The 14,018-nt window shown below is 43.5% G+C and overlaps 1 protein-coding gene across 4 annotated transcripts in view; it reads left to right on the forward strand.

Annotated features, from left to right (window-relative positions):
• Positions 1 to 8,793, forward strand: part of ACOT6 (acyl-CoA thioesterase 6) — a 29,199-nt gene extending 20,406 nt beyond the window's left edge. Inside the window, exons 1-5 of one of the 4 annotated variants that reach the window (XM_049706527.1) lie at positions 159 to 615; positions 2,578 to 2,780; positions 4,610 to 4,916; positions 5,062 to 5,105; positions 7,669 to 8,793. In XM_049706527.1, coding sequence (XP_049562484.1) covers positions 159 to 615; positions 2,578 to 2,780; positions 4,610 to 4,916; positions 5,062 to 5,105; positions 7,669 to 7,686 — 1,029 coding nt within the window. In that variant the 3' untranslated portion in view covers positions 7,687 to 8,793. Of the gene's footprint in view, positions 1 to 158; positions 616 to 2,577; positions 2,781 to 4,609; positions 5,184 to 7,668 lie in introns of those variants that run through there. The other 3 variants (XM_004262217.3, XM_049706525.1, XM_049706524.1) reach the window with 3 other exon arrangements.
• The last annotated feature ends 5,225 nt before the right edge of the window (positions 8,794 to 14,018 follow it).

A 14,018-nucleotide genomic window follows, 5' to 3' on the forward strand; every position in this document is an offset into this window, starting at 1 on the left:
CTCCAGGAGACTTCACAAAGCGATTTAGCAAGTATCCCTTCGGCCGCCCAACCGGAGTAGCGCAAACGTTCCAATTGCGACTGCCTCCCAGGGAGGTGGAGAGACGCCAGGCCCTGCCCTTGACTCCGCCGGGCCGCCCCTTCTCTGCTGGGATCCAGATGGCGGCGACGGTGACGCTGGAGCCCGCGGGCCGCTGCCGCTGGGACGAGCCCGTGCGCATCGCCGTGCGCGGCCTGGCACCGGGGCAGCCGGTCACGCTGCGCGCGTCCCTGCGCGACGAGAAGGACGAGCTCTTCCGAGCCCACGCGCGCTACTGTGCCGACGCCCACGGCCAGCTGGACCTCGAGCGCGCGCCCGCGCTGGGCGGCAGCTTCACGGGGCTCGAGCCCATGGGGCTCCTCTGGGCTTTAGAGCCCGAGAAGCCCTTGCTGCGGCTGGTGAAGCGGGACGTACAGACGCCCTTCGCCGTGGAGCTGGAGGTGCTCGATGGCCACGACCCGGAAGCCGGAGGGCTCCTGGGCCGGGCGGTGCACGAGCGCGACTTCCTGGCGCCGGGGGTGCGGCGCGAGCCCGTGCGCGTGGGCCGGGTGCGCGCCACGCTCTTCCTGCCGCCAGGTGAGCAGCCCACTTCCCAGGCTGTTGTGGAAAGCCAGGTAGAGGCCTGAGACCTTGGGCGGCCCCTTGCCTGTCTAGGGAACCCCGTGGTTGTGGAACTTCCCTAAATTCGTCCCCAAGCTCCAAAGTCTATCATGAATTCTGGGTGGAAGTTTCTCCTCTAAATTTAAGGACACTTCCTGGAGGTACTGCCATTCCCTCAGCTATATGCTAAAAGTTCATTCAGAGTACTCAAAAAGTGTATTTATGCTGCTATGTGCCAGCCATGCAGCTGTGTCTCAGATACTAATATTAGGCAGTGACTTCTGCTGGTGTGCAGGAGTGATTTGGGCCTTCTTTCACATCAAACTTCAAAGGAAACTAAAACCCAGAGATAGAGGCAGTGCCCCATAATACTAAAAAACAAACAAAAAAACTCCCTGAAGGTCCCCTCCCCCATAATAAACAGTCTGTCAGTGTTTCTCAACCTGGAATGATTCTCTTCCACTCCAGGGGCAATTGGTAATATCTGGAGACATTTTTGATTGTCACAATTGGAGAGGGTGCTATTGGCATCTAGTGGGTAGGTGCTAAACATCTACAATCCATGGGACAGCCCCACAACAAAGAAATATCTTACTCAAAATGTCTATAGAGCTAAGGTTGAGAAACCCTAGTCTAAGTAAAAACAAGGTGCTTGGTAGGTAAAAGTGGCCTGTAAACAAGACAACTGACCCACCCCTTCCAACCAAATTCCTGACTGAAACCCCTGCTATATAGAAATGCTGGAGTTGCCACTGCTCACAGAATTCCTAAACTGAATTCTGTGATTATTCTCCAAAACAGGAGGCCCTGCTTTATTCTTACAGCTCTTCAGCAATTCACAGCCTTAACTAGCACTGCCCACTCAACTGTGAACTCCTGGGTCTGGAATTGGCACTTATACATCTCCATATCTCTGTATGCCTAGAGGCTTACACAGGGATTTAATAAGAGCTCAATAAATCATACTGACTGATTCAATAAGAATCTCCTAAAGACTTTAATTTTTTAAAAAATATTTCAAAAAAAAAAAAATCACTGCCCAGCTGCGATATTTCAATCAAGTCAGTTGTTAACTATTTTAGTATCTACTCTGTGGCCCATTTAAAATTTATTGTTTTCTGACTCAAAGGATTTTGTAAATAATGCAGAAAAGTTCAATTATTTAACAAATATGTGTTAAATCAAGGACTGTGCTACATACAGTAGCTAGCAAATTCACTCATGGGCCTCACTGTACCTACCGCCTAATAGAGGATACCGGCAACTATACTTGGATCTGTAAGTGTGGTAAGTGCTATGATAGGGGAGGTACAGGCCCAGGGTGCTGGTGGGAACATATCAAAGGCTATGTAATTCAACTCAGCCTTGGAGGGCATCTGGGAAGTCTTCCAGGAAGGGAGCTCTAAACTTAGATTTGAAGACTGATGAGTCAACCAGTTCAGAAATGGTGGAGAGGGGAGGAGAATAGTGTACACCATTTTCAGGGCCACAGAGAGCATAGCACATTTAGGAATGGCGTTCTTGAAGGCTGGAGCAGAGGGTGTAAAGGAGGTGGGGAGTATATTCTAATAATCCCCTGTATATGTAGAGCGCTTTACAGCTGTCAAAGCATTCTCAGTTTTTGGGGGGTTTTTTTGAGGAAAATTTGGTGGAAAATGTACATTTCATCTTATGTTATTTCTAATTTGGTTTATATTATCGTTGTTGTTTTTTGCAAATATATGAAAAATTACGGAGAAAATAAGGCACTTTCCCCCCTCCCTTCTCCCCAAAGTTTATTAAAAAAAAAAAGACAAAGTAAAAAGAGCCCTTTTCCACCAAACTCCCACCCACAACCTTCCTTGCTTTAAAAACTTCTCTTTGCTGACTGCCAAAATCTGAAACCCAAGAATGTCTTTTGAGTGTCTAAAACTCCCTGTGATTTGTGGTGCTCTCCAGGCACAGGACCATTCCCTGGAATCCTCGATCTTTTTGGAAGTGGTGGTGGCCTTTGTGAATACAGGGCCAGCCTCCTGGCTGGACATGGTTTTGCTGTGCTCGCTCTGGCTTATTTCAGATTTGAAGACCTCCCTAAATATTTGAATAACGTGTGCCTGGAGTACTTTGAAGAAGCTGTGGACTTCATGCTGCAACATGCAAAGGTGGGTTCTGGTGCTCACCTGAATGCAGAGGAGAGGGGGTAGAGCAGACACAGGGCTGGATCCAAAAGCTCTACCAGGACACCCAGGGCTGGAAATATGCCATGAGACACAAAGGCTCCTTCAAAAGTTGTTAGGATTATTATTTTCATTTCTGCCCATCTCTCTCCAATCCCTTAAGACTCAACTGTTTAGTTCCCTTTAGTTCTTGACCAGAATTCAAAGAGCTAGACTAAAAAGTTACTAACCTTAAGTTCTGGTTCTGTGTCTACCACCAAGTGGCATTATAATCCTGAATAAGGCAGTTTCCCTTTCTGGAATTCAGTTTTTCTCATTTGTAAGAGTAAGGTAGGGACTTCCCCAGTAGTCCAGTGGTTAAGACTCCACGCTTCTGCTGCAGGGGATGGGGGTTTGATCCCTGGTTGGGGAACTAAGATCCCGCATGCTGTGCAGCACGGCCCCCCCCCCAAAAAAAAAGATTAATGTAAATGTATAGAGAAAAAAGTGACTGTAAAGAGATTTTTGAGACAATTGGTGACATTTGAATAGGGGTGTGTATTCGATGATATTAAGGAACCATTAATTTTGTTAAGTGTGTTAATGGTATTGTGGTTTTGTAAAGAAAGTTCTTATATGAGACTGGAAAAATTAATTAAAACATTTTGGTATGATTATCAATGGAATACATAGTCTTTGCTACTATCTAGACTTAAAGAAACCCAAACATTCTAATGTTAAGGAGTAAGATGTACTGCAAGGTCTAACTCTGTTAGAATTCAGGGACTGGTCTCAATAGAGCTGCTAAAACCTAGATGATCATGAACTGTGATGACTGGTTTATTTATGGGATATAAGCCCCCAGGAACAAGAAGAGACCAATATATACTATCAGTTCTGCCCTTAGACCTAGGCAAGAGGGGCTTCTGCTCTGGACCTTTTGTTTTAGATGACCACTCTCTGGCCTTCCTTTGGCTGCATCCCTGACCACAGGGTGCGGAGTTTGAGGGGCCAAGGGAATGTGTCTACCTGGAACCCATGTGCCCCTCACACCATGCCCTTTGGATCTGGAACCCCACAACTATCTTCCAGCCAGCTCTGATCCTGCTTCCAAGCCCTATGCCTCCTCTCTGGGTCCATTAATGTGAATACACCTAGGCCTTAAACATATAGGCTAGGGTGTCCAAACGCATGTGTGAGAAGGCCCTTATGGTACATGATGGAGCCAGGCAGGGATGGGAAGAGAAAGAGAGTTGGCCAAGGACCAGGGACTAGGGCCAGGGGCTGGCACTCCCCTCATGCCATGTTCTAGTACAGAACTCCAGGAAGTTCTAAGATATGAAATTTGAACCTGACCTTATAAGTTGTTATGGAGGTATATTTATCAAGGTAGCAGAAAAGAATACATTTTATTTAATTTTCAAATATTTATAACTCTTAAGTATTTAGGTATAGGGTATATGGGCCTCTGTGTGTTCTCTTGACCTAGTCACCATAAATGTTAGTGGAGGGCCTGTGTACCAGGAAATTAATTGATTTGTTTGGGACTTCCATGTTAGTCCAGTGGTAAAGATTCCGTGCTCCCAATGGAGGGGACACGGGTTCAATCCCTGGTCAGGGAACTAAGATCCTGCATGCCATGCCAGCACAGCCAAAAAAAAAAAAATTGATTTGCTTATTAGAAGATACGTTTGAACTTTGTGGATTGTTGCATAAGAAAGGAAAGCAAATGACATTTGAGAAAGCTGCCTAGACAATGTAAAATCACAGTTTAAGTTCTCCCTTTATGAATTCTAGACTTGTTCTCTCTCTCTTTCTTTCTGTCTTTTCATCAGGTGAAAGGCCCTAGTGTTGGGCTTCTTGGCTTCTCCAAAGGAGGTGACCTGTGTCTCTCAATGGCCTCTTTCTTGAAGGGCATCACAGCTACTGCAGTTATTAATGCCTGTGTGGCCAACACAATAGCTCCTCTGCATTACAAGGATATGATTATTCCTAATCTCAGCAGTGACCCAGGAAAATATAAAATCACTGAGTCAGGCCTTTTGAATTTGGAGGATATTTGGAATGACCCACTGGAGAAACCCAACCACCGAAGTCTTATTCCATTGGAAAAGGCCCAGGGACCCTTCCTGTTTATCGTTGGCATGGATGATCATAACTGGAAGAGTGAATTCTATGCTCAGATAGCCTCTGAACGGTTACAAGCCCATGGGAAAGACAGACCCCAGATAATCTACTACCCAGGAACTGGCCATTGTATTGATCCGCCTTATTTTCCTCTTTGCAGAGCCTCTGTGCATGCAGTTTTGGACCAACCAGTATTCTATGGAGGTGAGCCAAAGGCTCACTCAAGGGCACAGGTAGATGCCTGGCAGCAAATCCAAACTTTCTTCCATAAACACCTCAATGGTAAAAAATCTGTCAAGCCCAGCAAATTGTAACATTGTAATCATAGACCATATACTGTTAATAAAAATCCTAGTCATACAACATGTATTAGGTTTTCCAGAGAACCTAGGAACCTTTTTGTAACAAAGCAACCATCTCAGCTTCATTGTCAGGTCCTACTGGATTCTGAGCCTTAGCAACACTACTCTCTTCACTGCTGGGTCCATCCCTTTCTCCCCTGAACTTTTCCCAGTGTATAGGCTTAACTCTGATCTGATCTGTAGGACCAATCTTAACCTTAAGCAGGAAAAATGTAAGAAGTGCCTGCCCAAGTCTCAACTGCTGGCCTAGATTTGGCCTTCTGTTCTGGTTCTGAGGACTGAGCTTTTGTACTGCTAAGAGTCCCATATACTCTTTGGGTCCTAACTGACCATGTCTGAACCTTGGGAACCTGCGCACTTGAGCCCCTTAAGGAGTGGACTCTGCTTCGTTCTTGTTTCTGAACCCCACTTTGAAGATTGGGGGCATTGACATACTTAGTATCCTAAGCTTTGCTTTTATTTTATGAATGAGGCCCTAGACTTCGATTTCTTCCTTACTGATAAAGTATCCTTTACAAATTTTGAATTTAAAATTCAAAGGATACTTTACAAAGTAAAATTGAATCCTTTACCAAAAAAAATTGCTGTAAGCAAAACAGTTTATTGATATATACTTTTGATATACTTCCTCTGTATTTACCGTCTGAAATCTCAATCTCAGTGCTTGGCTACCTAGAGAAATGCCTCGATGCCAATAGATTTTCAGGACTTAATCTTTGGATGTCAGGTTATACCTGACAAATTAGACTTCTTCCTGGTACCATCGGTTCCTATTACATTCCTACTGGGAAGGACTGGGATCAGTCTATCTCAATCCATTGCCTTATACTGGGCACTATCTAGAGTCATGAGACCAGAGCAGAGGGTCTTCCCTGAGTGCAAGAACATTTTTCTGAGACACATCACTTGGCTTGCTGGGCACATACTGTCTTTCACCAATTTGAGTCTATTCAAGCAAATGCCCATTAGATCTTAATCTAATGAGAAGGGTTCCTTACTTAATTTTGACCAATTGTTAAAAATACGTGTTGAGTGTATTTATTCACTATGAGTATAATTTTCTGTGATTTGAATCCTTAGAGCCTGTGCTTTAACTCACTCTGAGGTGGTCCTGCTACTCTAGAGATGCCTTTGGGATGGGGTATCATAGGAAGAAGTTATAAGGAAAATGGCTGGGAGGGTGAGAGAAGTGAGGGGCGGAAAGGTAACACCAGAAGCTTAAACATGAGGGTGATGACTAAACATATCTGTGTACTAAAGCACTAGGTGTAGGGATGGCCCTACATCCTAATTTCTTCCTTACTAATAAAGTAGCCTTGGAATGCCCTATACTGACTAAGATATTTGCTCACTTTCCCCTCAGAGTTGATCATATATGGCCCCCTGTCTCTAAGATTTGAAAAAGAATTTCAGGTTGTTACAAAGCTACCTAAAATGTGGTAAATGTGAATTAAAAGGGAGAAACAGAAAAGGTATCCATAAAATGGAGCCAGAAATGAGGTCAACAGAATAGTGCTTATTATGAGGCCTATATACTTGCCTTGATTGGGCCACTCGTTCAGTCATTTGTTTTCTAGTGGTTTATGCAGAGAAGGAAACCTAATCAGTTGCACAAAATTTACAGCCTTCATAAAATAAAATCAAAGCTTAGAAATCAGTTTCTCCCAAAGGCTGTCTTACTAAGAAACATTAAATGACGTAAAGGGTAGTACCCTCAAGGTTGCCTCTACAGTAGATATAAATCCCAGGCTCCATCGCTTACTGTGTGACCTTGGGTAAGATATTAACCTCTCTAAGCCTCGATTTCCTCATCTATAAAGTGGGGATAATTATAGTGATAAGAATAGAAACTACTTCATTGGGCTGTTGTGATTAAATTAGGTCATCCAAGTAAAGCACGTAACATATTTAAACTCTCAAATATTAGCTCTTATTATTTCAGATGAGGAAATTGAGACCCAGGAGGGTTAAGAAATATATCTGGTTGATGAGAGAACCGGGCCAGTCCAACTCCAAAGTCCATGGCCTTCATTAACCATTTGGCTCTACAGCCTTCCAACCTGAGGAGAGAAGCTCAAATAGTGCAGAGCTGACTGGTGAGGATTACTTAGCTGGAAAGTCAAGGATAAGTTAGGGTCCCATAATGGAGGCTCCATAAGCCAAACTGGAGAGTTCAGATTTATGTATTTATTTTGGAAACCACCGTTTTATTGAGCTCTCCTCACCGCAGAGACCTATTCCAGCAGTCTTTTTGCCACAGGCATCACAGACACAGGGGTGTGACCAGCGCGCCCCCGACTGCCCACTATTTGACCCACCCATGAGAGGGAGATGGAGAGTTTAGACTCAAAATAAGAAATAAGGAACCATTTTTTAACATACTGATTTTTGTTTTTCAATGACAGTCAGTAATTTTTCCTTGATGCTTAGTGGCTCAAAGAAGTTGAAGCCTAAAAGAAACTTAGTTGGAGACACTTAAAAACAACAACAGCAACAAAAAACAAATCAAGGGCTTCCCTGGTGGCGCAGTGGTTGAGAATCTGCCTGCCAATGCAGGGGACACGGGTTCGAGCCCTGGTCTGGGAAGATCCCACATGCCGCGGAGCAACTAGGCCCGTGCGCCACAACTACTGAGCCTGCGTGTCTGGAGCTTGTGCTCCGCAACAGAGGCCGCGACAGTGAGATGCCCGCGCACCGCGATGAAGAGTGGCCCCCGCTCGCCGCAACTAAAGAAAGCCCACGCACAGAAATAAAGACCCAACACAGCCAAAAAAAAAAAAAAAAAGTTGGATCATATATTCAAAAACAAAAAATCAGAAAATATAACCAAATTCAGCCCATTGTTCTGCTTTTGTTTGTACACCTAATGCCCTTGAATGTACTTCCATCAGGATGAGAAAGGCCAATGAACCATTTTGAAAGCAAATATTGATACATGTTTTTGTCAACCACTGATCCTTTAAGAAATATTTGTATAAACCTGTTACAATTTTCAGCAAACTGAAAACCACAAACACTTCTTAATTCTTTCAGAGTATCATGGTTAAGCCATTGTGTACATTCATTTTAAATGGTCTTTGCACACTGGAAAGATAAAAGCTTGTGGGAAGCATTCTGTTTTTTCAGGTGGTACATGCAGAGATGCACAACATCCAATATTTATGGCCACTATAATGATGGATGTGGGCGGCAGAAGTCAAAATTCTTTGAGTTAGGGACTTCCCTAGTGGCACAGTGGTTAAGAATCCGCCTGCCAGTGCAGGAGACACAGGTTCAAGCCCTGGTCCGGGAAGATCCCACATGCCGCGGAGCAACTAAGCCCGTGAGCCACAACTACTGAGCCCACATGCTGCAACTACTGAAGCCCGCGTGCCTAGAGCCTGTGCTCCGCAATAAGAGAAGCCACTGCGATGAGAAGCCCACACACCGCAACGAAGAGTAGCCCCGGCTCGCCGCAACTAGAGAAAGTGCTCGTGAACAACGAAGACCCAACGCAGCCATAAATAAATAAATTTATTTTTTTTAAAAAATTACGTGAGTTGTTTTCTAAAACTGGGAGTCAGCCATGTATTCTCCAAAGACAGAGAGACTTTAAACAAGTACTTTTCAAAAAGACAGGGTTGTTGGTCCAGTAACCATGTGCTTTCAGTGGCAAATACTTTCCATCCATAAATCAGAATACATGATAATTACAATCTTATTTATGGGGTAAGAGGGATAAGATATATATCTGAAAATGAGATTGTTCCAAAGGGAATTCAGGATTACATATCCACACATCTTACTTGACATAGCAGTTTAATAGAATGGTTTTACCTGGGTTAATTAACCTCATTTTACATGTACATTTTAAGATAGAATTCTATACTGGAAAACAAATTTTAAATTACATATATAAGTACATTCTTCATTGTAAAAGATTCAAGTAATACAGATAAAATTTAAAAACCTCTTAACTCATTACTCAATCGCAGTCTTCTCCCAGAGGTATTTACTGTTACCAACTTGAAGTGTAGCCTTCCAGAACCATTTTGTATACATGGACAGTTTTATTTTGTGAGTTCTATGCCTTTTTCTTTTAAAAAACAAACAAACCATAAATGTCATATAATGTAAGTTTTTTTCCCTTCATGTAAAAATACACATTTTTAATAATTATGTCAGGCCACAGGACAATATAGATTATTTCCACAGTGTATATACATCTGTACTCTGCCTCATCTGAAACGTTTAAACTTTAATCTCGACAGTCTTTTTTTCTTTTTTAACAGTCTTTATTAATCCAGGCAAAAATAACCTCAAGCAAGAAAAGGAATTTGGCGGGAGCCTAGTACATGGAGCCTCCAACTAAGTTTAGGGAACAGTGTCCCCTGATGGCCAGAGAGGGATTTTAGAGAAGGCGACCGGAGGCATTTTGTCAGAAATCATTAATTTCTCATTCTCGACACGTCGAAGGGTAGGCTAGGTATAAGCTCCCGCCTCTTCCGGACGGTCCCACTTCGGGATCTCCAAAAGCACAACCGACCCCGGGCCCTCCTAAGTCGCCCCTTTTTGCAGCTCTTTACTGAGTGACGCCCCAGGAACCAGTCCACGTCCTCTTGAGACCCGGCCTGCTTTTTCCCCGCCGGGCCACGCCCCTCCGGGCCCAGCCCCTCCTGCTGCACTCCGGCCGGCCCCGCCCCTGCTCCCGGCCCCGCCCCGCCCACTGAGCCCAGTTCCCCTTGCGCCAAAGCTACGTCTGTGTGCCTGCGCTCAAAGCCGCACCGCAAAGATTCCCGCACCCAGTGACTGGCGGCTCAGGCCGTGCTCCGAACTCCCGGGACTCCCGTCCAGCTTCGGAAGTCTGTCTCCACATCATCCCTTTCCTCCCAAAAGGCCGCGACCCTGGCCGTCAAGCGCAAGACTGGACTAACCAATAAGCTCCTGGGTATTAAAGTGGAAGGCTTAGGCCCCAGGGAGCGGGGCCCTTTGGGGTTCAGTGATCGAGGGCGCCTCTTCCTCTCGCCTGCCGACAATGAGGCGGACGGCAGTGGGGCGGGAGGTGTTGGACCCGGCCAGGGACCGATCTCCGAGCTCTGGGCGGCGACTTCAGGGGCGTGGAGCCCATGGTGCTCCTGGGGAGCCTAACGCCGGCCGGCTCGGAGGATGCCTCCTCTGCAGGATGCCGAGGGGAGTGATGAAAACCCCCTCAAAGTGGAGGTGACCGTCCACCACGCGCCGTGTCGACTGGCGGTGCAGCTGAGCCCGGCGCCCGCCTCCGCCCAGGTGCAGCACAGTTCTCTCCGCGCCGAGCTCGGCAGCGAGCTGGCCGCCTGCGCGGCTTCCTGCTGCCCCCTGGTGCGTGAGGCCTTTAATGCAGAGAGCCTTACAGTGGATTTAGCGACTGGACTTAAACTGGCTTGCTTTGCTAGTTAATTTGTCGTCTGAGAATAACGCCAGTGTCCTTTTTTTAAACACATGATATCGTTTATTCTGGAAGCATTTCCCCCTAAAAAGACAGTATTTTAAAGAAAATTAGCTTTTCATAGGCACTTGTATTTCAATAATCTGGTGAAGTTTTGCATGGTTTTCCATCACATGAGTTATTTCTCTGAAGTGCCAATTACGTTATTCAATAAGATACTATTTTTTTAAATTTTATTTAATTTATTTTTTTATACAGCAAGTTCTTATTAGTTATCCATTTTATACATATTACTATATATATGTCAGCCCCAATCTCCCAATTCATCACACCACCCCCCCACGCCCACCCCATGCCTCTTTCCCCCTTTGGTGTCATATGTTTGTTCTCTACATCTGTGTCTCAGTTTCTGCCCTGCAAACCGGTTCATCTATACCATTTTTCTAGGTTCCACATATATGCGTTAATATACGATATTTGTTTTTCTCTTTCTGACTTACTTCACTCTGTATGACAGTCTATAGATTCATTCACGTCTCTACAAATGACCCAATTTCGTTCCTTTTTATGGCTGAGTAATATTCCATTGTATATATATACCACATCTTCTTTAGCCATTTGTCTGTCGATGGGCATTTAGGTTGCTTCCATGATCTGGCTATTGTAAATAGTGCTGCAATGAACATTGGGGTGCATGTGTCTTTTTGAATTATGGTTTTCTCTGGCTATATGCCCAGTAGTGGTATTGCCGGGTCATAAGGTAATTCTATTTTTAGTTTTTTAAGGAACCTCCATACTGTTCTCCATAGTGGCTCTATCAATTTACATTCACACCAACAGTGCAAGAGGGTTCCCTTTTCTCCACACCCTCTCCAACATTTGTTGTTTGTAGATTTTCTGATGATGCCCATTCTAACTGGTGTGAGGTGATACCTCATTATAGTTTTGATTTGCATTTCTCTAATAATCAGTGATGTTGAGCAGCTTTTCATGTGCTTCTTGGCCATCTGTATATCTTCTTTGGAAAAATGTCTATTTAGATCTTCTGCCCATTTTTGGATTGGGTTGTTTGTTTTTTTAGTATTGAGCTGCATGAGCTGTTTATATATTTTGGAGATTAATCCTTTGTCCATTGATTCGTTTGGAAATATTTTCTCCCATTCTGAGGGTTGTCTTTTCACCTTGTTTGCAGTTTCCTTTGCTTTGCAAAAGCTTTTAAGTTTCATTAGGTCCCATTTGTTTTCCATTACTCTAGGAGGTGGGTCAAAAAAGATCTTGCTGTGATATATGTCAAAGAGTGTTCTTCCTATGTTTTCCTATAAGAGACTTATAGTGTCCGGTCTTACATTTAGGTCTCTAATCCATTTTGAGTTTATTTTTGTATATGGTGTTAGAGAGTGTTCTAATTTTATTCTTTTACATGTAGCTGTCCAGTTTTCCCAGCACCACTTATTGAAGAGACTGTCTTTTCTCCATTGTATATCCTTGCCTCCTTTGACATAGATTAGTTGACCATAGGTGCATGGGTTTGTCTCGGGGCTTTCTATCCTATTCCATTGATCTATATTTCTGTTTTTGTGCCAGTACCATATTGTCTTGATTACTGTAGCTTTGTAGTATAGTCTGAAGTCAGGGACTCTGATTCCTCCAGCTCCATTTTTTTCCCTCAAGACTGCTTTGGCTATTCGGGGCCTTTTATGTCTCCATGCAAATTTTAAGATTTTTTGGTTCTAGTTCTGTAAAAAATGTCATTGGGGGCTTCCCTGGTGGCGCAGTGGTTGAGAGTCCACCTGCCGATTCAGGGGACACGGGTTCGTGCCCCGGTCTGGGAAGATCCCACATGCCACGGAGTGGCTGGGCCCGTGAGCCATGACCGCTGAGCCTGTGCGTCCGGAGCCTGTGCTCCGCGACGGGAGAGGCCACAACAGTGAGAGGCCCGTGTACCGCAATAAATAAATAAATAAATAAATAAAATGCCATTGGTAATATGATAGGGATTGCATTGAATCTGTAGATTGCTTTGGGTAGTATAGTCATTTTCACAATATTGATTCTTCCAATCCAAGAACATGGTATATCTCTCCATCTATTCATGTCATCTTTAATTTCTTTCATCAGTGTCTTATAGTTTTCTGCATACAGGTCTTTTGTCTCCCTAGGTAGGTTTATTCCTAGGTATTTTATTCTTTTTGTTGCAATGGTAAATAGGAGTGTTTCCTTAATTTCTCTTTCAGATTTTTCATCATTAATGTATAGGAATGCAAGAGATTTCTGTGCATTAATTTTGTAACCTACAACTTTACCAAATTCATTGATTAGCTCTAGTAGTTTTCTGGTGGCATCTTTAGGAGTCTCTATGTATAGTATCACGTCATCTGCAAACAGTGATAGTTTTGCTTCTTCTTTTCTAATTTGTATTCCTTTTATTTCTCTTTCTTCTCTGATTGCTGTGGCTAGGACTTCCAAAACTATGTTGAATGATAGTGGTGAGAGTGGACAACCTTGTCTTGTTCCTGATCTTAGAGGAAATGCTTTCAGTTTTTCACCATTGAGTATGATATTTGCTGTGGGTTTGTCATATATAACCTTTATTATGTTGAGGTAGGTTCCCTCTGTGCCCACTTTCTGGAGAGTTTTTATCATAAATCGGTGTTGAATTTTGTCAAAAGCTTTTTCTGCATGTATTGAGATGATCATATAGTTTTTATTCTTCAATTTGTTAGTATGGTGTATCACATTGGTTGATTTGCGTATATTGAAGAATCCTTGCATCCTTGGGATAAATCCCACTTGATCATGGTGTATGATCCTTTTAATGTGCTGTTGGATTCTGTTTGCTAGTATTTTGTTGAGGATTTTTGCATCTATGTTCATCAGTGATATTGGTCTGTAATTTTCTTTTTTTGCAGTATTTTTGTCTGGTTTTGGTATCAGGGTGATGGTGGCCTCATAGAATGAGATTGGGAGTGTTCCTTCCTCTGCAATTTTTTGGAAGAGTTTGAGAAGGATTGGCGTTAGCTCTTCTCTAAATGTTTGATAGAATTCACCTGTGAAGCCCTCTGGTCCTGGGCTTTTGTTTGTTGGAAGATATTTAATCACAGTTTCAATTTCATTACTTGTGATTGGCCTGTTCATATTTTCTGTTTCTTCCTGGTCCAGTCTTGGAAGGTTTTACCTTTCTAAGAATTTGTCCATTTCTTCCAGGTTGTCCATTTTATTGGCATAGAGTTGCTTGTAGTAGTCTCTTAGGATGCTTTGTATTTCTGCTGTGTCTGTTGTAACGTCTCCTTTTTCATTTCTAATTTTATTGATTTGAGTCTTCTCCCTCTTTTTATTGATGAATCTGGCTAA

Source organism: Orcinus orca, chromosome 2 (genome assembly GCF_937001465.1).
Source record: "Orcinus orca chromosome 2, mOrcOrc1.1, whole genome shotgun sequence".
In the NCBI taxonomy this organism is placed as follows: Eukaryota; Metazoa; Chordata; class Mammalia; order Artiodactyla; family Delphinidae; genus Orcinus; species Orcinus orca.